This window comes from Sceloporus undulatus, chromosome 2 (assembly GCF_019175285.1).
Source record: "Sceloporus undulatus isolate JIND9_A2432 ecotype Alabama chromosome 2, SceUnd_v1.1, whole genome shotgun sequence".
Taxonomy (NCBI): domain Eukaryota; kingdom Metazoa; phylum Chordata; class Lepidosauria; order Squamata; family Phrynosomatidae; genus Sceloporus; species Sceloporus undulatus.
In genome coordinates this window covers 23,094,322-23,116,710 of record NC_056523.1, presented here as the reverse complement: position 1 = coordinate 23,116,710, position 22,389 = coordinate 23,094,322, and the positions used below count along the sequence as shown (strand labels likewise).

Genomic DNA, 22,389 nt, shown 5'->3' with positions numbered 1-22,389 from the left:
ATACATAATGAAACATAATGAGGCTAGAGAGAGACTGAATATCCATGAAATGGCGGGAGGCGTGGATTCTCAATTTGTAGTAGGAAGTTATTATGGGGACTCCAAAAACTAACATGGCGGGCCAGATGATGCTAAAGATTCTGCTAGCCAAAATGTTCTGGGACCACAACCTTGTGCACCCTGTCTCTACTACCCTGTTGCTCACATGTGTGGAAGGAGTGGAAGAAATAGAGAGAGGGATTGTTGATCAGCAATAAGGTTTTCTATGGGGGAGACTTCTGGGTTCAGCCTCCAGCTTCACAGATTGGACCGTAAATGATGCTTCCTGCCAGAGTCTCAGGGGAACTACAATATGAAAGTTTATTATGGTGAAAGACCATGACAGTTTTTCAGACAGCAGAACTGTATACAGTGATGCCAATAAGGAAAAAAAAAACATTTCTAGACAAAACCACATAGCTAAAACATGATATATATGTGTATATACAGGCATACTAAAATCTGTGCTTTAATATTTAAAAGAAAAAGCCCAATATATCACTATTTCAGCTATTTACTATTTATAATCACTTTCCTAGAAGCAATAACATTAAATGTTGCCACTTTATATGTAAATTCTGGGGAACTGTTGTGAACCAGTGCAGCAGGGACGTAGCCAGGATTTTAGGAAGGGGGGGTCCAGACTAAGTGCCACCATTTTAATGGGGCTTGAGTGCGGCGGCGCAGCAGCACACACCATTCATTTTTCTAATGGAGGGGGGGGGCCCGGCCCCCCCAATCCCCCCCCCCCGGCTACATCCCTGAGTGCAGGAGACCAGTAGTTGTCACATCTTTGGCCTTCCTGATGTTTTGGTTTGCAACTGCTAGAATCCTTTATCGTTGGCTATGCAGGTTGGACCTTCTAGAAAATGAAGTCCAAAATGTTGGGGAGAAGGTTTCAAAGGTAGAGAATCACTGCAGTAGAAAACACTAGATCAGATGCACAAATAGACTGACTTGGTATAAAGTCTTATATACTTCCCCAGTGTCTTTAGAGGCACTGTTAAGAAGACTGTAGTATCTGATTTCTGTCTCCTAAACAGGATTGCTGGAGACACTGCATTGGACAAGAACATCCATCAGTCAGTCAGTGAGCAGATGAGAAAGAATTTTGCCAAGAGCAAATGGAGGGTGAGTGTATCTCTTGTACCCAAGCAATAGGGTCTCTTCATGTGTGAGGCTCAAATTGGTTTCTGCTCAAACTAAACTGCAGTTTGAATGTTGGCTTTGGCAGACTGGTCTAATGAATCAAGAGTTCTTGTGCTATAGCTCCCAGGATTTTGTCCAGTTTTGTCCTTTGTCATTTCTGTCTCCACTCTTGCCATTCTTTTAAGGAGCTTCTTTGTAGCAGTTTCTTGAATCTACACTAGAGTATTTCCAAAAGTCCCCCCCCCCAAAAAAAAAAACAAGACATGGTTTGCCAGGGTGATCCTATGGTTCAAAGGGCAGTTTTTCTTAAGGGCCATAGAGTTATAGTGTAAAACTGTTTCACTGATGTCCTACAGCACTATAACTCTAAAAATAATTTTTTTAAGAAAGGAAGGTAAAATAAGGGAATATCAGAATAATATATAATATATCTTCCTTTCTTTAAAAAAAGGATTTTTAGAGTTATAGTAATATAACTCTATAGAGTATAATGTTCCAGAATTTAAAAGAAACCCACCCAAGGGTGGGAATAAAATATTGCAGCTAGTGCTGCAGAAAATAGTCCAGGACAACAGAAGTGTCCAATCCGTTTAAAAAAAAACAAAACAAAAATGACCCAAGAGTTGTAGTGACAAATGCAGGGACTTTCCAATACATTTACCCCACCTGGAAGAGCCCTGTATCACTTCCTTTGGATAGGATGTACATGATTTTTTCCCTTCTACAACTCTCATGGATAATTTTTGCATGTGACATATCTGTAAGAGGCTCTTACATATACTATATACTTTAAAGTGCATTTCTATCTGCAAGACTGAAGAATCCTGGTAGTTTACTGAGGGTCCTGAGTGCTGCTAAGAGAATCCCAACTCAACCCCTTCACATATACTCCTCAAAAATGTGCTGGGAATGGGTACCAACGTGTTAAACTAATTTCAGTCCATGGTGTGTAGACCATTTTCCTAAGACAGTATCTTCCAGATATGTTCAGCATCAGCTGCCATAATCCCCAGCCATTGCTATGGCTATAATGGGAAGTGTAGTTTAGCACATCTGGAGGGTGCATGGGCTAGCTTTGTTGCACAGATTGCTGGCCAGAGTGCATAGGGAGTGAATGAAGGTATAAGTCTTTTCCAGAATGTATTTTGTTTGCTACAGAATCTCTTACCTTGACATCTGATTTCCCCCACTGCCTTTCTTATGTAGCAAGCCTTCAATGCAACTGCTGTGGTAAGACATATGAGGAAACTACAGCTTGGAACCAGCCAAGACGGACCTGGACAAGCCATGCAGGAGAGCAATGGTGAGAGGCTGGGGCGCAGTTGAGGGTGGAGTTGGATGGCATGGAGTGCTCCCCAGAAAGTGCTGTGCTGATATCAGCAGGAAGCTGAACAAAACAAACAAACAAAACCCTTCAAACCCATCAATCTTGATTGCCAATACTTAATTGCAATTTCAAAGAATTGTCACTTGATATACTCACGAATCTTAAGAAGCTTGAAGTAACGTTTTACCTCTTCAGAAAAATGTTGAACAAAAGATTTTAAGATTCACAGGTATGTTATCTGTGTATGTATAGATAGATGTACGCATACATGAATTTAGAAGCTGAATTACCAAACAGAAAGAGTGAATACTGAATTGTGAAACAATTTTCACTTGACCCCAATTCCATCCTTTCCTTCTAAGTACAGGGATTTTTTTCAAATCTAAATGATTCCTCTTTCACTTTTCCACAGCACATTTTTGTAGGTTTTACACATACACCCCTACAAGCACACGCACAAACACACATGCACACACACATACGACAAGAAAAAGTAAAGGTAATAGAAATAGGGTCAAAATCCTATCCTGTGATTTGTGCATAGGGTCAAAAAAAACTGTCATACTAATCCATGCAGAGAAATAGAAGAAAACTATGAAACAGATAGGAAAAGAGACTTCTTTCACAAGAGCTAAGAAATCAAATAGAAGTTTTAATCAGGAATAGGAATGTTATACAACCAATAGAGAAACATACTCAGTGATCAAGACAAAATAAAAGGATGATGGAAGCAATACACTAAAGAACTAAATGAAAGAGATAAAAGGAAGACAGTTGCCTTCAAGGAAGAGCCTCAAACACTCAATTTTAAGAAAGTGAGTTGGGAAAGGCTGTGTAACACTTGAAGGAGATAAATGAATAGGAAGAAAGACCATACAGATAGTTCAAGCTTAGAAGTGGAATACATTCAAATTCTAACAATAATCTGCCAATGTGAAAAACAAAATGACCCATAGGCAGAAAACATTCAATATACATTACAGTCCCCAGGAAAAGGGACCAGGGATTGTTAGGCTTGAAGATAATTGCCTGTTTGAGGGCTTTGAGGTAGGTCAGGAGGGGGGCTTTTGGCACTGCCCAGAGAGGATGAGAATACCAATCTCTGAAGCACCTGAAAAAAAGACAATGTGCATGCAATGAATTCCGGCCTATGACTTGGAAGGGCAGCTAAAAAGGAACCAGATAAGATCCTTAAGTGAGAAGATGTATATCTAAATACCAAAGTCAGAATCATCCCTGCTATAGTATTTCCAGTTTCTTTGTATAGCTGTGGACACAGACATCTGGACACAGAAGAAAGCTGACAGGAAGGGAACTAACTCATTGGAAATGTGGTGCTGGAGGAGAGTTCTGAGGATATGCCATAAAGACATCTAAATGGATCACACATCAAATCAATCTTGAACTCTTCCTAGAAGGCAAAGGGGCTGTGCCTCCAGCCACCCTTTTACAGCCAGATTGGGGTTGTGGCAACCGCACACTGAGGCCCCAATCTGGCCTTGCAGGGTGCAATAGCCATGGCACCACGGCTTTACGGTGCTCCTTTGGTGCTGCGTTGTGCGGACGCAGCGCCAGAGGAGCACTGTGATGTTGCACACTGTTTGGAGCGGTACGCAGTGTCATGCTGCTCTGTGGGCAGAGTCAGGGCGTGTGTCATGTGGATGCTACGCCCCGACTCTGTCCCCAAACCAGCCTTTAAGGCTGGTCTGCACAGGGCCAAAATGGCTATCTTACTTTGAACATGTTGTGAGACAACATGGTTCACTGGAAAATACAATAATGCTCAAAAAATTGAAAGGTGATGGGTAAAAAGGAAAGACTGCATTACAGATGGATAGACTAAATGAAGGAAATCATGGCACCAGCTTTGCTAGACCCAAGCCGGACCATTAAAAAGAAGGTCTCTTGGAGGACTCTGATTCATAGGATTGCAATAAGCTGAAGCTGACATAGGAGCAAAGAGAGAGAATATATAATATATTTATAATCTGCCTATAATTGGAACTCACAGCAGCTTACAAAATTAAAACTAGCACATTTAAAAGCTCTTACAAGGACTAAAATAAAAACATTTAAAAAGTAGTTAAAATGCAATTAAAATATGTATAGAATTAAAACAGTATTCATTGTATTTTCCTTTATGTGTATTTGAGATAACACACACACACACACACACACACACACACACACACACACACACCAATTATAATTTCCACAGAAATCCAAGAAAGCACATAAAATGCCATAAATGTCATATTATTGCCTAGGGCATTCTGAGTGTTGTAGTCCAAAAATAATGTCTATAGGCACTAAATATGAGGCCACTTAAATATGAATATACTAATTGGTTAAGCATCCCATCCTGTTTTTAGACAGTTTTTCCCCCTATCTTGATAAGAGATCAAGATGCATGGGAAGGCATTTGGCTGCATACTGATACTAACCTAGGCAGGTTGTCCTCTGTGATTACTGAAAAACAACTAGAATTTGCCTGTCTGTATCCTTAAAACACGTTCCAAGTATTTTCAACAGGGCTGTTTTTTAGCTATAAAGCCAAATGTGGATTTGTCCATGGAGTATCTTGGGCTGCTGTCACATGGCATAATTAATGCACTTTGCACATTGCTTTAACTATCATGGCCCCATCCTATGGAACCCTGAGATTTGTAGTTTGTTGTGGTGTCATTGGTCTCTGAAAGACAATGCTAAATATCTCACAGCACTACAAATCCCAGAATTCCATAGCATTGAGCCATGGCAGTTAATGTGGCGTCCAGTTGCATAAATTCTGCATTATGGCAGCAGCCCTGATCAGACCAAATCTTCTGGTCAGATAGGGGTTAGTTCACTCTTAGTTGTAAAACTGTGTGCTTCACAATAAGCCCAGCTCTGACCCAGCACTTTCTTTTTGTTCCTTCTCAGGCCCAGCTTCGAGTAGCAGTGAGGAATCCTTGGGAAATAGCTCTCACCCTCAAACCTAGGACTGAATGTTCCTCGGCAAACAGAGGAAGAGATGGCAGTGCCAGCACCAACGTGTACACTGGGTGTGCAGTTCCAAGTCCAACTTTCCCATGTTGCCACAATCAGAGCCAGGGAAGGGTCTGGGACTGCCACCACATCTTTCCCAGTAAAGTGCGGCCAAGTCCTACTGCAGGGGAATAGAAAGTTTCCCTTCATCCATCACAGTCTCCTGAACCTGGAGGTGTGGGCCTGATATTTTATAACTTACTCATTTCCCTGGAGATGTTCACCTGCTTCTCACCACAGAATGGTTTCCTGCTACAGTTAATGGGATCTTTCTGTTGGCCATGTTCTGCCTTGTCCTTAGCTTTCAGCCTAAGTCAACAATTGTGGCCTCTTTCTTGCCCCATCCTATGGACAGCAGGTCTTAGAAACATCCAGTGGCCCCACAATTGCTCACTTGGACACCTGATGTATACAAGATCGTGGAATGTAAAGATTTTCCCTAGTCAAAACCCCCTGCACTCCAGAAAATATGCAGCTCTCTCCCCCTGCCAAAGATCAGATAACACCATTTGGGAAGGCTTGCAGTTGCTTGTATCTCCAGGTGAGGCTCTCATTATAATCTACAGGGGAAAATGAAATTACTTTGTTTATGGAGAAGAGCTACTGTCATTTGTAGCTCTTCCCAAGGACTCAGATATTCTGTAGATCAAGGGCTGTGCTTTTCTGCTGACAAAAAGTATGAATCTAGACTAAATTGGCATTACTTTGCTGGGGACCAGCTGTGCCTCTTCCAAAGTTATTTGGCCATCAACCGATGATGTCCCACCCCCTTCTCAAGTAGTAGTATTCAGTCGCCACTACTGCAACACCTACAATTTCTCTCCCAGCAGCGCTTTGAAGGTGGGTGGGAAACCATGCTACAAACATTGTTTGCTACAGATTACAAGTAGGACTGGGAAGAAAAGTCAGCTGTGGATGGGGGGGGAAGGACACCTTTTGGTCCATTGCCAGACTAGTTCTGCAGCTATTTTTTAAAAATATGTGTGCTTAATTTTTTTGTAAGGGAAGGAATGGGCACCTGTACGTAAACACATATTTTCTCAGCTTTTCAAAAACTTTTGGCAGCTTGCATGAAATTGAAGTGAAAAGTGAGATTGAGGATTGACATATCTTGGCATTAGAAGCAACTCAGCATTCCAGCACTCATTTTCCTGGCCGCTACAGCTGCAATGTCCAGTGGAATGGCAGATTAAGGTAAAATCGTACTGTGTGATTGCCCTTTGAAAATCGGCTCTGTCCGTCAGAACAAGGATCCCATTGCTCAGTCTCCTCCCAGATCTGAAGCTCACAGCGCCCCATTTTACCCTTTTGTCCTTTCTCCCCAGCCTCTTGGTTCAAGGGGAACTTTCTAACTTGACGTTTCTATTTTGTTGCTTGTTCTTGTATTAAAAAAAATGGAAGGAAATTCATGTAGTTTTATCTGCCCCATCTGTGTATGAAGAGCTGGGGGGAAAGGCAGAAGCTGCCATGGATCCCTCGGAAACCAAAGTGGGGTGCAGCTGTAGAGACACGGTGGCTGGATCCATATTGTGTGGATTCTGAGGGATGAACAGTGCCGAAAGAAAAAGAGTCTGCAAGGACAAACCATCACTGTTTCTTATTTTATTGACACAGCACCTAGAAATAGATTAAACACTTTATAAAAGGATTAAAAATAAATAGGTCTTCTGCCCAAAGCAACTTACAGTCTAGAAATGGTCACGACAAAAGGAAGAAGATGAGGAATAGCTGAGTTTCCTGAAACCGTAAATGTTACAAAAACACAGGCCATGAGTAAGCCCAACCTCCCTTCTTTAAAAAAAAATCCACTCATCTTAACAGGGAGATTCAAACACACGTTTAAGCCTCTCCCGTTGAGACTAGCAGAACTTTGATATGGTTAGATTTGCCTACAGCATGCCTACAGTTTCAGTTACAAAATATATTTCATGATTTCATTATAGATACGTGGTATTAATGAAAAAAATTAGAAAAAAATATTAAGGGGGAAAAAGCATCTAGGGAAAGGGTAAACCATTGAGGTACAAGGAGTATATTGGAGAATCACATTTCAAGCAGTAGAAAAAAGCAGCAAAATTGATGCTTTTGAGATAGGGGCACAGGCCCCCGTGAAAGAGGGAAAACACAAATAATAAGCTACTTTTTTTTAGCTAAAAGGTCACCTCTTTAGGAATCGCTAGGTTCCCCCAGTGCAACTCTGTGGCCAAAATCTGGCAGAAGTTGACGCAGAATTAAACTGGAGAACCTATAAATGCCTAGAGAAGTGTTGTCTCTAGGCCCTCCAGTGTGACTCTGTGGTCAACTTCTGGCAGAGTCGTGTTGGAGGACCAAGAGATTCCTAGAGAGAACATATTAATCAAATCCACAAAAGTCAAATCGGCAAATGTGGAGGGCCAACTGTATTATACAAAGCAAGGGTGCTTTCAGAAGATACTCCTTTGCTCACTGGAATGAGCACTACAACCTGAGAGTTACCTGTCTAACTCACCACTCCAGGTGGAAGGTACTCTTCCAGAAGATTCTCGTCATTGCTGGGCTTTGACACAACAGTAGCCAGGACAACATCTGAACTGTCCCTGCATTGACAGTGTTGGGTAGATGATCATCTGCAGTACACAGCAACCTGGAATCAGCTAAGTCAGTCCTACTGAGTTTAGTGGGAGCTCACTTCCAGGTGAGTGCACCTAGGATTGTAGCCTTAGTCCCACTAAAAGCAATGAGATTTGAATTAGTCATTTCTGAGTTGTTCCAGAAGGCTTGTTTGTGACTTACATTAGTGGAATCAGGACCAAAACTTCTGTTCTCCTCTGACTGGCCTAGTGGTTTATTTCCCCAAACAAACTGGTCTGTCCACATGTAGTCACGTTCCATCATATGGCAAAGGCTTTACATTTACAGAGCAGATGAACACTGTCACGGCTATACATGTATACAAACATAGACACTTGCATGTTATACAATCAATGAAAGAGCAAGCTAGCTGTGGAATTAAGGTGTGATAATCTCTCATAACCTGAAATCAGTTTTAATTTTTTCCCCCAACACAACTGGTATTACAGCCTAGTTTTCTTAACAATATATAAATTAGGTTTAATAGGCCAAATGAGTGAAGGAAATTCCTCAGTGAGGCTGGATCTTGGCTGAACTTCACTGGCTGCCACTGAGCCCCTTTTCTGAAGCCTGCCCCCCAGTTCCTAAATAGATGCCCCAAGTTTTGAGGAGGAGGAAATAAGCTTCTGATTGCCTTATTTAAAAACTGGCCTACAACACATTAATACTGTACCAAAGGACAAAGCAAAAGACAAAAGCGACAGGAAAAAGCATTCTATGATACGTTGCAGCTACACATCAACTTCATATCACAAGCGACCCCGATATGGGGAAAACACCCCAACAGCAAGTGGCTGAAAGAGGTGCTCCACAACACAAACCCCTCAGGCCCTCCTCAACAGCTTGGACCGTGCCCTGTTCCCAACATGGAGTTCCTCTCTGGCTCCAGCCCTGGAGAGGAAATAGTTTTCTTACTTGCCTGACACACAAGCAATACTGGGCTGTGAGAGAAGTTATTATGTCAAGGTAGAATGGCTGCTCCTGGCAACTTTGGCACAGCGGTTTTTGGCATCTGGATCTGAAGTCTCCTGGTACTTTCTTAGATCAGCACAAAAGAGAACCTGGTGAGGGAGGGAAGCGAGTCAGAATTATGAACATGATTGTAAAAAGCAGCCTGAAAATGGGATATGTGACTTGAGAAAAAATGGGATATGTGACTTGAGAGTGCAAGAGGAAAGTTCTTCCCTGAAGAGAGAAGACCTAGACTGCTCAAGGGGGTTAAGGATTAATATTTTGCCAGCAATTTTGGGGGAAGCAAATCCCATCTTTCACTGTATATTCAATTCCCTATATGTACACAAACTAGCAGCTTCCCATAAAAGAAAATAGCCCAAGAAGCAAAAGAAGAATAGGTAACGTGTATACATAATTCACACATATATCATGCAGGGCCATCCCAAGACATTTTACTGCCTAATGGAAAGAACCACACACACACACACACACACACACACACACACACACACACCATTCAGAAGTTGAATGGATTGGCAGTGGTATCTTCCATCAACATAAGCAAAAGGATAAGACATTCAACCAGCAGTTAGGGAATACAAGACAGGCTGGATGGCTCATTGGATGATGAAGAAGAGTTTGTGGGCTGCCACTCCTGCCTCCAGCATTTGCCACCTGGTGCAGTTACCGCATTCTCCTTAATGATAGGGAGGCCTTGCATTCAGATCAGTATAAAAGAGGACCGGTAAGGCTTTGGATTCAACAACTAGAGAGCTGTGTAGGCATACATGCAGACAAACTAATTAATATACAGTGGGCCCTTGGTATCCACTGCAGTTTGGTTCTAGGATCCTCCATGGATACCAAAATCTGTGGATGTTCAAGTACCATTAAATACAGTGGTGTAGTAAAATGGTGTCTTATAAATAAAATGGCAAAATCAATGTTTGAATTTCAATATTTGGAACATATATTTTTTGAATATTTTTAAATTGTGGATGGTTGAATCTGTGGATAAAGAATCTATGGATACAGAGACCAACTATGTTAACATTCACTGCCACCAAATGTACCAGTAATGACTGATGACTACTGATTTACAAGAGGGATTAGGAAGACATTTCCTCTTCTACACAAACATTACAGTGACAGTCACATGACAACCCTACCTACAACCAAGACAGAGGACTCTGCACACACAAAGGAACCTTGATATTTGCAATAAAATTTAAAAGCAAAATGAGAAGAGGAAAACAGGAAAAAAATTTAGGACTGTAATGTGTGTTTGCATGTGGAAAAGGGGTCAGGAATGATGAACATCGTGCAAAATGGAAAACAAAGGGGATAAAGCAAAAAGAGGAGGAAAGCAGAAGATGCAGGAAAAAGACTGGGAGGAAAGAAGAGGTAGATGCAGAGGGTGGAGACATTACAGTTGTATCTGCAGATTTAACCATCCACAGCTTGAAAGTATATATTTTTTAAATTCCAAAAGGCAAACCTTGATTTTGTTATTTTATATAAAGGACACTATTTTACTATGCCATTGTATAGAATGGGACTTGAAGATCTACAGATTTTGGTATCATAGGGGGTCCTGGAACCAAACCCCAGAAGATATCAAGGACCCACTGTATTTTTATTTTTTTGAATTACAAACCCCAGAATCCCCTATCTACTTGCCATGCTAGCTAGAAAATCCTTCTACTGTTTAAATATTTCCCCCCTTGCTTTCTGGCCAAAACATATCTCAAATTCAGGAAATCTTGTAAATAGCCTTGTTAGACTTTTACACAATACACTGGACAGCCAAAGTAACTAAATCCTGTTCTCTCTGACCCACCCAAGCTGTAGGAGTCTGGAATTATAGCCCCCGCCCCAAGTTAACTTTCTCAAGTGTTGGCTCTCACAAAGGAGCATATAGAATGCCCATTTTACTGGCCCATACAGAAGCAGAAGATGTTGAATTGCAGGTGACGGCTTCAGAGCCAATGTCTCAACTGGGGAGAGCTAAGAGGGGAGCAAAGTTGATCATACTATGGGGAAGAGGCCTTTGTGTTCTGGGTGGAAAGATCTGCTGAAGGTTTCCTGTCCATGTCCTACAAGCCAGAAACCCACATAATGAAAGAAAAGGAAATATAATGAAATTCTTAGAATGCTGAATTAACATAAGTTTCTGCACTCGGAAAATATAACCGCAGAACACACAGTACAAACTAAGCCATGAGCTGGAAATGTGTGGCCCACCCAGTGTTGCACTGTAATTCCCAAGCCAAAACGGCAAGGGATGATGCAAGTTAGAGCTGCACAACATCTGGAGGGAGGAGCGTTCCCCATCACTAGAGGAAGGAGATATAGAGGGCAGCAGCCTTATACCATATCCCCTAGCACACAACTGCACAAATCAGCCCATGCTGAGAGAAAATGAAGAACATCTGCATATGCCACTCACCTCTTGCGCCCATCCTGCATAAGGTCCCCATAAGCTCCGGAAGAAGTTCCCTGAAGGGAAAACAATAAGGAGAGAGAAGGTTTATGAGGCACTGCAGAGAGAAGCAAGTATGACTGTCTAGGCTGGTGGCCAGATGACAGCTCCTCTTCCAGTGATAGCTCATGTCAAGTTTTTATATTACTATAGACAACCTGAGCAAACACGCTGTTGTGGCTCGAGCACTGGAGTATGATACTGGAGATCGGAGTTCGTATCCTTGCTCTGCCATGGAAACCCATTAGGCAAGTCATACTCTTTCAGCCTCAGAGGAAGGCAAACCCTTTCTGAAGCTAGAGCATGTCCAGAGGAGGGCAACCAAAATGGTGAAGGGTCTGGAAACCATGCTTTATGAGAAGAGACTTAGGGAGCTGGGTATGTTTAGCCTGGAGAAGAGAAGGCACCAAATTAGGAGGAATAGCTAATACTCCAGAGGACAGGATCAATACAGTATTCAAAATGACTTGAATAGACTAGAAAGCTGGGCCAAAGCTAACAAAATGAAATTCAACACAGAGAAATGTAAGATACCGCACTTGGGGTAGAAAAATAAAATGCACAGGTATAGGATGGGGGACACCTGGCTGAATGAAACTACATGTGAAAGGGATCTAGGAGTCCAAGTAGACCACAAGTTGAACATGAGTCAACAGTGCAATGCGGCAGTTAAAAAGGCCAATGCAATTTTAGGCTGCATCAATAAAAGTATAGTGTCTAGATCAAGAGAAGTAATAGTGCCGCTATATTCTGCTTTGGGCAGAACCCACCTGGAATATTGTGTCCAGTTCTGGGCACCACAATTCAAAAAGGACATTGAGAAACTGGAGCATGTCCAAAAGAGGGCAACTAAAATGGTGAAGGGTCTGGAAACCATGCCTTATGGGGAACGACTTAGGGAGCTGGGGATGTTTAGCCTGGAGAAAAGAAGGTTAAGAGGTGATATGATAGCCCTGTTTAAATATTTGAAGGGATGTCATATTGAGGAGGGAGCAAGCTTGTTTTCTGCTGCTCCAGAGAACAGGACCCAGAGTAATGGATGCAAGCTGCAGGAAAAGAGATTCCACCTCAACATTAGGAGGAACTTCCTGACAGTAAGGGCTGTTCGACAGTGGAACACACTCCCTCGGAGTGTAGTGGAGTCTCCTTTCCTGGAGGTCTTTAAACAGAGGCTCGATGGCCATCTGTTGGGGATGCTTTGATTGAGAGTTCCTGCATGGCAAAAAAAATTTCTACCTAAAGAGTAACCAATATGATCAAGGGAGTGGGGAATTGCTTGTTTGGAAAAAGATTCCAACCTGTGGAGCTTTCTGATGCAGAAGAGGAGGAAGAGACATGATAAGGGGTGTATAAAATTAAAATTGTATGAGAAAGTAACTAGGGAGAAGTTCTCTCTCCAGCTCAATATACTAGAACCTGGTCTCAATCATTCATCCTAAACAGTGAGAGACAGATAAAAAGAACTAATTCTTAGAACTAATTCAACCATGTATAGTTAAAACTTTAATTTGGTACCGTATGATGCAGCCACCAATCTGGACAGCTTTAGCAGACTAGATAAATTCATGGCGGTTGGGACTACTGATGGCTCTATGCTGCCTTCAGTGTCAGAGGCATTATGTATCTCAATTCCAACTGCCAGGGAACACATGCACAAGCACAAGGGTAATATTGCATTTATGTCTTGATTAAGGGATTCCCTGGAGCATTTGAGTGGTGGCTGTGAAAACAAGAGTAGGACTTTGACCTGATCCACCTTAAGGACTTTTCTGCTATTCTTACTTACTTGGCTCACACAGGCTAGAGTGTCTCATAACTCCAAGACTACTTCTATACCCTTTTCGAAAAGCAGAGCATGGTTTGTTTTCACACTAAGTGATGAACCATGTCAAGTCACAGTGAGCATACCCAGCAGCTGGGCATAACTATCTGTAACTTCCAGTTTTTTGGGGGGGAAATGTCCTTATGCGGAGGAAGTCACACTGAGGCATTCACAAATGAGTAGCCCAAATGAGTGGAATTTCCACAAACTACTGAGATAACTCACTACATTTAACAGAGCTTCTCTGTTTGCCAAATAAAAGACTTTTACTCGGCTTCTGCTGCTGTCCACAGAATGCATCTGTTGCACTATGGTGAATAATTCACACCATATGTGTAACACAACCCACACATGGATATGTCATTAACAGAATGCCAGCCAGGGTGAGCTAGCCCCAGTCTGAAAAAATTAGGTCTGAGGTTGGACTCTGAACCAAAATCCAGGAAGAAGCTAGGCTGCGATATGATTCATAAAAGAATAAGTGCCAACCCACAACAGCCCTCACCGATCTCTCGATGGACCCGCTCTGTCACACTCCGGGCCCCCATGCCCAGTTCTTGACCATAGTACCGCTTAGCCACCTGCCATATGTGGGTGTCCACAGGCACTGCCTCAGCCTTGTCCAGTGACATGAGACACACGCAGTCGGCCACCTGCAAGGAAAGTGGAAAAACATCCCCCCGTGAAAATAGTCCTATGCACTATCCAGAGCTTGAATAATTGCTTTTTAGGGACCCAACTCTCAGAACTTTCCTGCTGGCAGAGCCAGTTCCAAAAAAGTAACTTCCCCAAACTCTGCCATCTCTACCTCCAGTAAGTCTCATGCTTACTACATTCCCCATGACAGAGATTCAAGCCATCCTACCATACAACACGGACATCACTAGGGGGTGCACACTGCACCAGGTGAACACCCTAACAGGGAGTGGCATCAATGCTTCCCAAACATCTGCCTTTTGGTAGAAAAGGGCTGTGGTGTTTGCCTGCATCCCTTTAAAACACTCAAGAGATGGTGTGAGGGAGGCAAGGCTCAAGGGGAGGAAAAATGAGAGGTCCCAGGTATTAAAAAAAATTAAAATTTTCAATTTTTAAACTTAATTTTTTAAATATTGAAATTTAAAGGTCTAATTTTAATTTTGCTAGTTGTTTATGCCACATCTATAACTATTCCATTCAGTGATATATGGAAATTACAGTTTATGAGTAACATTACCGTAAGACCTTTGTATCCACGGGAGATCTGTTACGGACCCTCTTGTGGTTATGAAAAAACACAGGACCTCAAGTCCTATTGTTCCTAGTGGTGGTATGATGTGAGCGCAGCTAATAGTGCAGCTGCGTGCATGCACCGCCATTGGGGACAATGGGGTTTGCGGTCTGCAGATGCTTAAGTTCGTGGATGGCAAGCCCATGGATAGTGAGGCCCCAGTGTAGTACAAAAAACATTACTAAAGATTCTGTATGGTGTGGTATGAGAGGATGTCAATGAAAGCGGGGTGTGTGTGTGTGACACCATGAGTTACTGCACTGGATGACACCAACCCTTGTGACGCCACTGCTATACAATCCCATCTTCAAAACTACAACTATAATGATTCCCACAGACCCACATATGGCCACAGTCTCCGTCATCCAGCAGCCCGCCTCAAGGACTTACAGTTTCTAAGTACTGTTATAGCATAGGAGTAAAGCCTCCTCTTCCCACCCACCTTGACTCCCACACCAGGAAGGGTGCACAAGGCATGCCGAGCCTGCTCATAAGGGACGGTGCGCAGCTGCTGCAGGCCAGCTGCCCCACCGAGTGTCTTCAGAACGGCACGAGCACTTTCACTGACAAACCGTGCCCGATAACCAAAGCCCAGGTCCCTCAGCTGGGCTTCTGTGTCTGCTCCTGTAATGCAGAAGAAGATTATGATTTGGAAGAAGCATTAGTCATCATGATTGTGTATTCCTGCATGGCAGGAGGTTTGATTTGATGGCCCCTGAGGTCCCTTCCAACTCTATGATTCTATGATCAAATAGGAAGAAGACATATTCAAACATCTGCAAATGTTATTTTCAGAATGAAGTGACTAATGCAACACTGCTCTATGAACTGGTTATGTGGAAGAGTGGGAAAAATGCAGCTTACAGGTAAGCAGTTGTTACCATTGCTGCAACTGTTACTACTACTGCTGCTGCTACTACTACTACTATCATCAGCTGGCACTCTGTAAGGTCTTTAGCCTTCTTTGCCAACAAATGCTAGTGTCTCAGAAAAACTACAAATCCCAGAATTCCATAGGATGGAGCTACTGCGCTTAAAGTGATGTCAGTGTTATTTCTATAGTGCAGATGTGCTACAGCTTTACTATAAGACTATGAAAATGCCCCTCTCTGTCCAGGGTGGTTTTTATGGAGCAAGAGCTACCCATCACAATTGTTCACCACAGCTTTTCTCACTGGTGGGAGGCAATTGGATGTTCTGTATTATCCTCCTTGTGCCCTGTTTGACAGCTAAACCTCCTTTGCCTAGTCTGGCTGCAGGCTGTTAAGGTGGGCTTTTACCTTTAATGACTGTGTAGGTGAAGGAATTTCAGCAAGTGTTCTTTCTTAGCTGGTTGTGTGACCAGCAACAGCTGCTGCAATTCATAGAATCATAGATGTTTATCACACTATGCTCTTAAAGAGGTACTATTCCAGTGTGACTCCTCTAGCAGCCTCCTGTTGCATGCTGGGATTGGCAGTTTTAAGGAGCTGAACTTCTCTGCCTGAGAATTCTAAATACCCCTCCTTAAAACTGCCAATCCCAGCATGCAACAGGAGGCAGCTAGAGGAGTCACACTGGAATAGTACCTCTAAGAGCTCGTCTGATAAACACCATAGAGTTGGAAGAGACTCCAAGGACCATCCAGTCCAACCCCCTGCTATGTAGGAAGTCACAATCCAAGCACCCCTTGTGACAGATGACCATCCAGCCTCTGTTTAAAAACTTCCAAAGGAGACTCCACCATTCTTCAAGGCAGCATATTCCACTGTCAAAGAGCTCTTGCCGTGAGAAACTTTCCCCTAAAATTACCCTCTTCTACACAACAATTAAAGATATAAGCAGTTTCTCCAGGTTTCAATTTGAAAACACAGAACACAGGAGCACACAATCTGTCTCCTTGAGCAATGCCATTTTAAAAAACCATTTCTCTTCTTTACTAGTCCTTTTCCTCTTGACAAGACACTACAAGGTGACATGAGGCTTCACTGTACAAGAAAAGTGTCAGCTCTTATTCCTCTTTCAGTAATACTGGTTTTCTAGTGCCCTGCTTTTGCATGGTATAGAGAGAGAACAGCAAGGGAATTTATTTAAGAGAAATGTTCAGCAGTATACTGGGTCCCCCACTGCTATGAATGGTTAGAAACCCTTGTTTAAGATTTTTAGCTGGCTTTCCTCTTGATCCATGAGACCTTGTTCAGAGCATCCTCACCTGCCATTGCCTGCAAGGAGGGGAAGGCATGGTACGTCTTGGTGTCCAGCTGACAGATTCGTCGGCCAAAGGCCTGGCACAGGTGCTGGATCATGTTGGTGATGCGGGACAAATGGTTGTTGGAGGTGCAGATGAAGGAGAAGAGGCATTCCACTGGATCCTGTCGCAGCACCCGAACCCCTGAGAGGACAGAAGCAGGCAGTCAGTCAAAAACCCGGTTTACTTATAGACTTAAATATGCTGACCTTACAAATAAGCTGAGTGGAGATTACCACAAAACTGACAGTGCTCAGCATTCTGGACAGTGTGCATTCTGCAAGTGCATGGAATTTGTTAAGAGGCAAAGAATTCTGTCTCCTCTAAGTCACATCAACATCACCAAAACATATACATACAGTGGGCCCTGGGAATCCACTGGGGCCTGGTTCCAGGACCCACCATAGATGCCAAAATCTATGGATGCTCAAGTTCCATTAAATACAGTGGCATAGTAAAATCCTACTGCCATAGTCCCAGTGCCATTCCTGAAACCTACCTGGGAACTTGATGGCTACTTCCTAGAAGTGCAAGCAACACAAGGCCATCCCTGATACAATACATGTGTAGCTGGAAATAGTCCTGGCAAAACCAAGGTTTCCTTTTTGGAATTTATATATTTTTAAAATATTTCAAGTCATGGATGGTTGAATCTGTGGATAAGGCATCTGTGGTTATGGAGGGCTGACTGTACCTAGTCCCTAGTATTACTTAATAAGCTGGAAAATGTACAGGCAACGCATGATGCAAAATCAGAATGAATCTCCTTTGGAGGAGCAAAGGGAGAGTGAGTAGGATTGTTGGTGATAGAAAGTAGGGATTAAGATCCTTACTTGTGGAATCTGATCAGCAGAACATTTTCATGCATTCAGAAGTCTTGCAAATAGTTGGCATGCAGGTCATGGAATCCATCTTTTCTTGGTGTTGCATTAAAGTGACTTTACCAGTTTTCTTGACTTTTCAAGTGTACACTGGTAGCTAGAAGGACTTGGCAAAGGCAACCCACCCCCTCTGAACAAATCTTGCCAAGAAAACCTTGTGATAGTTTCACCTTACAATTGCCATAAGTTGGAAACAAGCTGAAGGCACACAAGAACAACTGATTCCATTTATCAAGGCTTCAAGTCCCAGTGCCACTCCTGAAACCTACCTGGGAACTTGATGGCTACTTCCCGGAAGTGTGAATCAACGTAAGACCATCCCTGGTACAATGCAGATAAATTTACGTGTAGCTGGAAATAGTCCTGGAGGATCTGGGAGGGAGTCAAGCCCTCCATTCCCCGGATTAGTTCTCCAGACAAATGGCTGCCTGAGCGCTCACTGGTTCCAGCACGGCTCCCATCAGGCGGTGTCTGTTTCTTCCCTTTCTTTAGCGGGGGCTCAGAAAGGGCCTCTTCTTCTCGGTTTCCTTCCTCCTTCTCTTCATCATGCAGGGTGTACCACAGCTGTTCCTCTGACTGGGTAAGGGTCCAAACACGACCTGCCAGAACTCCCGTCCAGTAACCTGGGCTGGTTTCAGACCACCTGGGAGAAAGACATGCCTATTTAGCAGAAGGTACAAACCAACTAGAGACCCGGAGCAATGGATGCAAGCTCCAGGAAAAGAGATTCCACCTCAACATTAGGAGGAACCTGCTGACAGTAAGGGCTGTTTGACAGTGGAACAAACTCCCTCGGAGTGTAGTGGAGTCTCCTTCCTTGGAGGTCTTTAAACAGAGGGTGGATGGCCATCTGTCAGGGATGCTTTGATTGAGAGTTTCTGCATGGCAGAATGGGGCTGGACTGGATGGCCCCTGTGGTCTCTTCCAACTCTATGATTCTATGACCACATCTCAAATGAGTTGATTTTCCTCCTATCTTCTTTCTTGACTGTCCAGCTCTCACATCCATACATGGTAACAGGGACCACAATGGTTTCTATGATCCCCACTTTTGTGCTCAGTTCTATGTCTTTGCACTTTAGGATCTTTCCTAGTTCTTTCATAGCCACCCTCCCCATCCTTAACCTTCTTCTGATTTCCTGACTGCAGTCCCCGTTTCTATCAATGTTTGATCCCAGGTATGGGAACCCCTTTACTGTTTCTGTTTCTTCATTGTCTTCTAGGCTGAATGTCTGTAAGTTCTCTGTGGTCATTATTTTTGTGGAGGACACGTTCGGGTTGAAGGAGAATGCCTTTGGTTACCCTGAATGGGAGGCCCTGCCTTGGCAAAAAGGTGGACGTCCCTTGCCACCCTGCCCTAACCACAAAGGAGGACAAATGTAGGACATTCCTCAAGGTAAAAAAAAATGTAGGACACTCACAAATAAAACATAAGAACAGAAGGATAAATATAAATTCATGCCTCTGGTTCCCCTGAATGGAGGACGCCCCTGGCCTCCCAGTCCTAACCACAAAGGAGGACAAACGTAGGACATTCATAAAGGGGGGAAATGTAGGATACATAAGTAAAACGTAAGTATAAATATAAACCCAAGCTTCCTCAAAATGGAGGCCATTTGGGAATCCCTACTGGAGAGAAGGAGGCTGAGATGGAGGACATCATGTCCCGGAAATGGAGGACTCCTCCATCCCCAAAGGAAAACCGGGGAGGTGGCCAAAGAGGTGAGGGGGAGAGAAGGGGGCAAGGGCTGTCCCTTGGTGGGGTCCCTACTCTGGGGGTCACTGGAGGCCATTGGAAGCAGGAGTCCCTGCAGAGGCAGGCGCTGCTGTTCCCGAAGGGCGCCGCCAGGGGGCGCTGAGCCACTCACCGGAAGGTCTGTCCGCCGCACAGCACCAGGTCGAGGCGGAGTTCGGCGCGAGGGCAAGGCAGGGACCGCCAGGGGGCGCAGCGGGGCAGCGGGGCAGGGCGAGGGTTCATCGCGTCCTAGGGCTCTGGGGCTCCTGCTTCGGCTCTGGCGCCAGGTCTGCCGCTCTGCGAACGCCAGATCACCATAGAGACGGAGAGAGAGAGGGGCCCCGCTGAACTCGGAGGAGGGATCGCGGCGCAGGAGTAGACGAGGGGGGTCTGGCCTCTCTAGGCCGGCAGAGAGAACACTCTGTGGTCAGGCAGGGCGGAAGTACTGGCAGTATGGGGCCGGAAGTGGTCCTTTCCAAGCCTAAGGGGGGGGGGGTAAAAAAAGAGACAAGGCCTCCAAAATGGAGGACGGTGTGTGTGTGTGTAGTGGGATGTGTCCCTTTGGTTGAAAGCCCCTCTTTGGTTTGCCTTATTTACTTCATTCTTTAAAATTATTTTTATTTTATTATTATTATTATTTAATTTATTATTATTATTATTGGTCCCGGAGGCGCCTTATTTATTGCATTTTAAAATTATTTATTATTTAATTTATTATTATTATTATTAGTCCCGGCGCCTTATTTATTTATTTCATTTTTAAAAGTATTTATTATTTTATTTTTATCAATAATAATAATAATAATATGATTTATTTATAGCCCGCCTTTTCTCAAGGAATCAAGGCGGGTTACAACATCTTAAAAACCATACAATGCAATAAAATATCAGTTACCATTAAAACAAGTCCCCCCCCCCAACCAATTAAAAATTACAATTAAAAAAACACTACAATAAACAAGAACAAATATAATAAAGGACAAATTGGGGCAGGATAGTCTGTTTGCAGGGCAAACAGGTGACTTGCTGAGGGGGGTGTGATTTCATTTTTAATCTTATTATTTTTAATTGTATTATTTTTTGTCATTATTATTATTATTATTATTATTATTATTGATCCTGGGGCATATTTATTTCATTTTAAATTATTTATGTTTAATTTTTAATTTAACTTAATTTAATTATATTTCATTTTATATTTAAAATTTACATTATATTTAAGTAAATTATATTTAATTTTATATTATTATTATTTGTTTTAATTATTTATTATTTTATTTCTTAATTGTTTTGTTTCTTCTTATTATAATTATTAGTCACAGGGTGGCTTATTTATTTATTTCAGTTTTAATTTTTAATTTTATTATTTTATTATCTATTATTATTATTATTATTATTATTAGTCTTTGGGCACTTATTATTTATTTCATTTATTATTATTATTATATTGGTCTCTGGGTGGGTTATTTCATTTTTAATTATTTTAATTTTTTATTTTTTTCTTATTGTTGTTGTTGGTCTCAGGCACTGCTTATTTCTTTCAATTTTTAAAAATATTTAATTTATACTTATATTTATAATTATTATTATTTCATTTTTATGCTACTTTTCTCCCGAAAAAGGGACCCAAGACCAGCTAAAAACACTTTAAAAATAAAATAAAATAAAATGCTGTACTGCAAAAATAAGACTGTTCTTATTTAAGATGCCTTAAATCCTTATTAGGTAGAGGTTTATAGATTTATTTTTATGTAATCCCCTTTTGAAATATGATGTATTATAAAGAAAACATAAACATCGAAGGAAGTAGACTGAAGTTTATGAAAGCTCCTGCTACCAATTTCTTGCTGTTAGTTAGTCTCAAAGGTGCTACAAGGTCTCTCTCTACAGACTGATTCTATAGACTAATATGGCTATATCTTTGGGTTCTGTTAAGAAAAGATAAATAATGAGCACAGAGGAGCTACATAAATTCAACCTAAATAATGAGAAAATTGAAATACAGTGGTCCTGCTGGGGTTATAGGGGTGAAGGATCCCTGTGAATGTGGAAAATAAAAGAAACACTATTCTTTTCACCTAAGGGAACACGTCTCTAGGAAACTCCTGGTCCTCCATTGCTGCTCTGTGGTCAACATCTGCCAGAAGTGGATCCTAGAATCATGCTGGAGGACCTTGGCATCCACTGGGGTTTGGCTCAAAGACTCCCTGTGGATACCAAAAGTGCAATGGTGAATCTTGTGCTAGTGACAGAGGAGCTATAGTGGAGTCCTGCATGGGGAACTGGCCATGTAGGATCTGAGCTCATGCACACGAGTTTACAAAGGGATGAATTCTATAATGTATGCGTGGATTCCTGCTCATGCAGTTCACTGGGGTTAAGGGCACAGGACCCCTGTGAAAATGGGGGGGGGAATGCAAATAAAAAACTGCTTTTTTTAACGTTAAGAGAAACTCTGTGGCCAACATCCAGCAGAAGCTGATCATAAAATTTAAGTGGCAGACCTACAAATGCCTTGAGAAGTGTTAATCTCAAGATCTTCCAATGTGACTCTGTGGTGAACATCTGGCAGCATCGTGCTGGAAGATCGAGAGATTCCTAGAGAACATATTAATCAAATCTGCAAATGGGGAGGGCGAACTGTAATACTGAAAAGAGTAAGGTGTGGTTTTAAAAATGGATGCAATGGTTGGACAAACTGGCATTCCTCTTCCCAATAAAATAAATTGGAGGCTATTGTTTTTTAATGTTGAACACACTTTCTGCATCTGTCTTCCAAAATGTAGCTCTGAGAATTGCTAGCAGTGGTGCTAATGCTGGTATTAGGGATAATGGAATTGGCTTTGCAACTTTACAGCTAGCAGCTTGT

General features: G+C 42.5%; 2 protein-coding genes across 5 annotated transcripts in view; one reads left to right on the top strand and one right to left on the bottom strand.

The window, feature by feature from the left end:
• Positions 1-6,947, top strand: part of CAMK1 (calcium/calmodulin dependent protein kinase I) — a 51,563-nt gene extending 44,616 nt beyond the window's left edge. For all 3 annotated transcript variants that reach the window (XM_042449310.1, XM_042449311.1, XM_042449312.1), the window contains exons 10-12: positions 1,083-1,170; positions 2,395-2,491; positions 5,438-6,947. In XM_042449310.1, coding sequence (XP_042305244.1) covers positions 1,083-1,170; positions 2,395-2,491; positions 5,438-5,496 — 244 coding nt within the window. In that variant the 3' untranslated portion in view covers positions 5,497-6,947. The remainder of the gene's footprint in view (positions 1-1,082; positions 1,171-2,394; positions 2,492-5,437) is intronic.
• Positions 6,948-7,120: 173 nt separating this feature from the next.
• On the bottom strand, positions 7,121-19,915 carry OGG1 (8-oxoguanine DNA glycosylase). Of its 2 annotated transcripts, none has more exons than XM_042449308.1 (7): positions 19,654-19,915; positions 18,055-18,428; positions 16,869-17,048; positions 15,120-15,301; positions 13,916-14,063; positions 11,556-11,605; positions 7,121-9,213 (listed from the first exon to the last, which is right to left on the bottom strand). In XM_042449308.1, the coding sequence occupies exons 1-7, from the start codon at positions 19,761-19,763 to the stop codon at positions 9,109-9,111; spliced, it is 1,149 nt and encodes a 382-aa protein (XP_042305242.1). In that variant the 5' UTR covers positions 19,764-19,915; the 3' UTR covers positions 7,121-9,108. The 2 variants fall into 2 exon arrangements, with proteins under 2 accessions (XP_042305242.1, XP_042305243.1); XM_042449309.1 differs by lacking the exon at positions 19,654-19,915 and adding an exon at positions 19,207-19,564.
• Between the last annotated feature and the right edge of the window lie 2,474 nt (positions 19,916-22,389).

Excerpts from the sequence above, each read along its gene's own strand:
- OGG1 (XM_042449308.1), bottom strand. The coding sequence starts at position 19,763 with ATGAACCCTCGCCCTGCCCCGCTGCCCCGCTGCGCCCCCTGGCGGTCC. Across the intron at positions 15,302-16,868 it reads CTCCTTGCAGGCAATGGCAG|GAGCAGACACAGAAGCCCAG; the intron begins GTGAGGATGCTC and ends TCTGCATTACAG. Across the intron at positions 14,064-15,119 it reads TTCCTGGTGTGGGAGTCAAG|GTGGCCGACTGCGTGTGTCT; the intron begins GTGGGTGGGAAG and ends CTTTCCTTGCAG.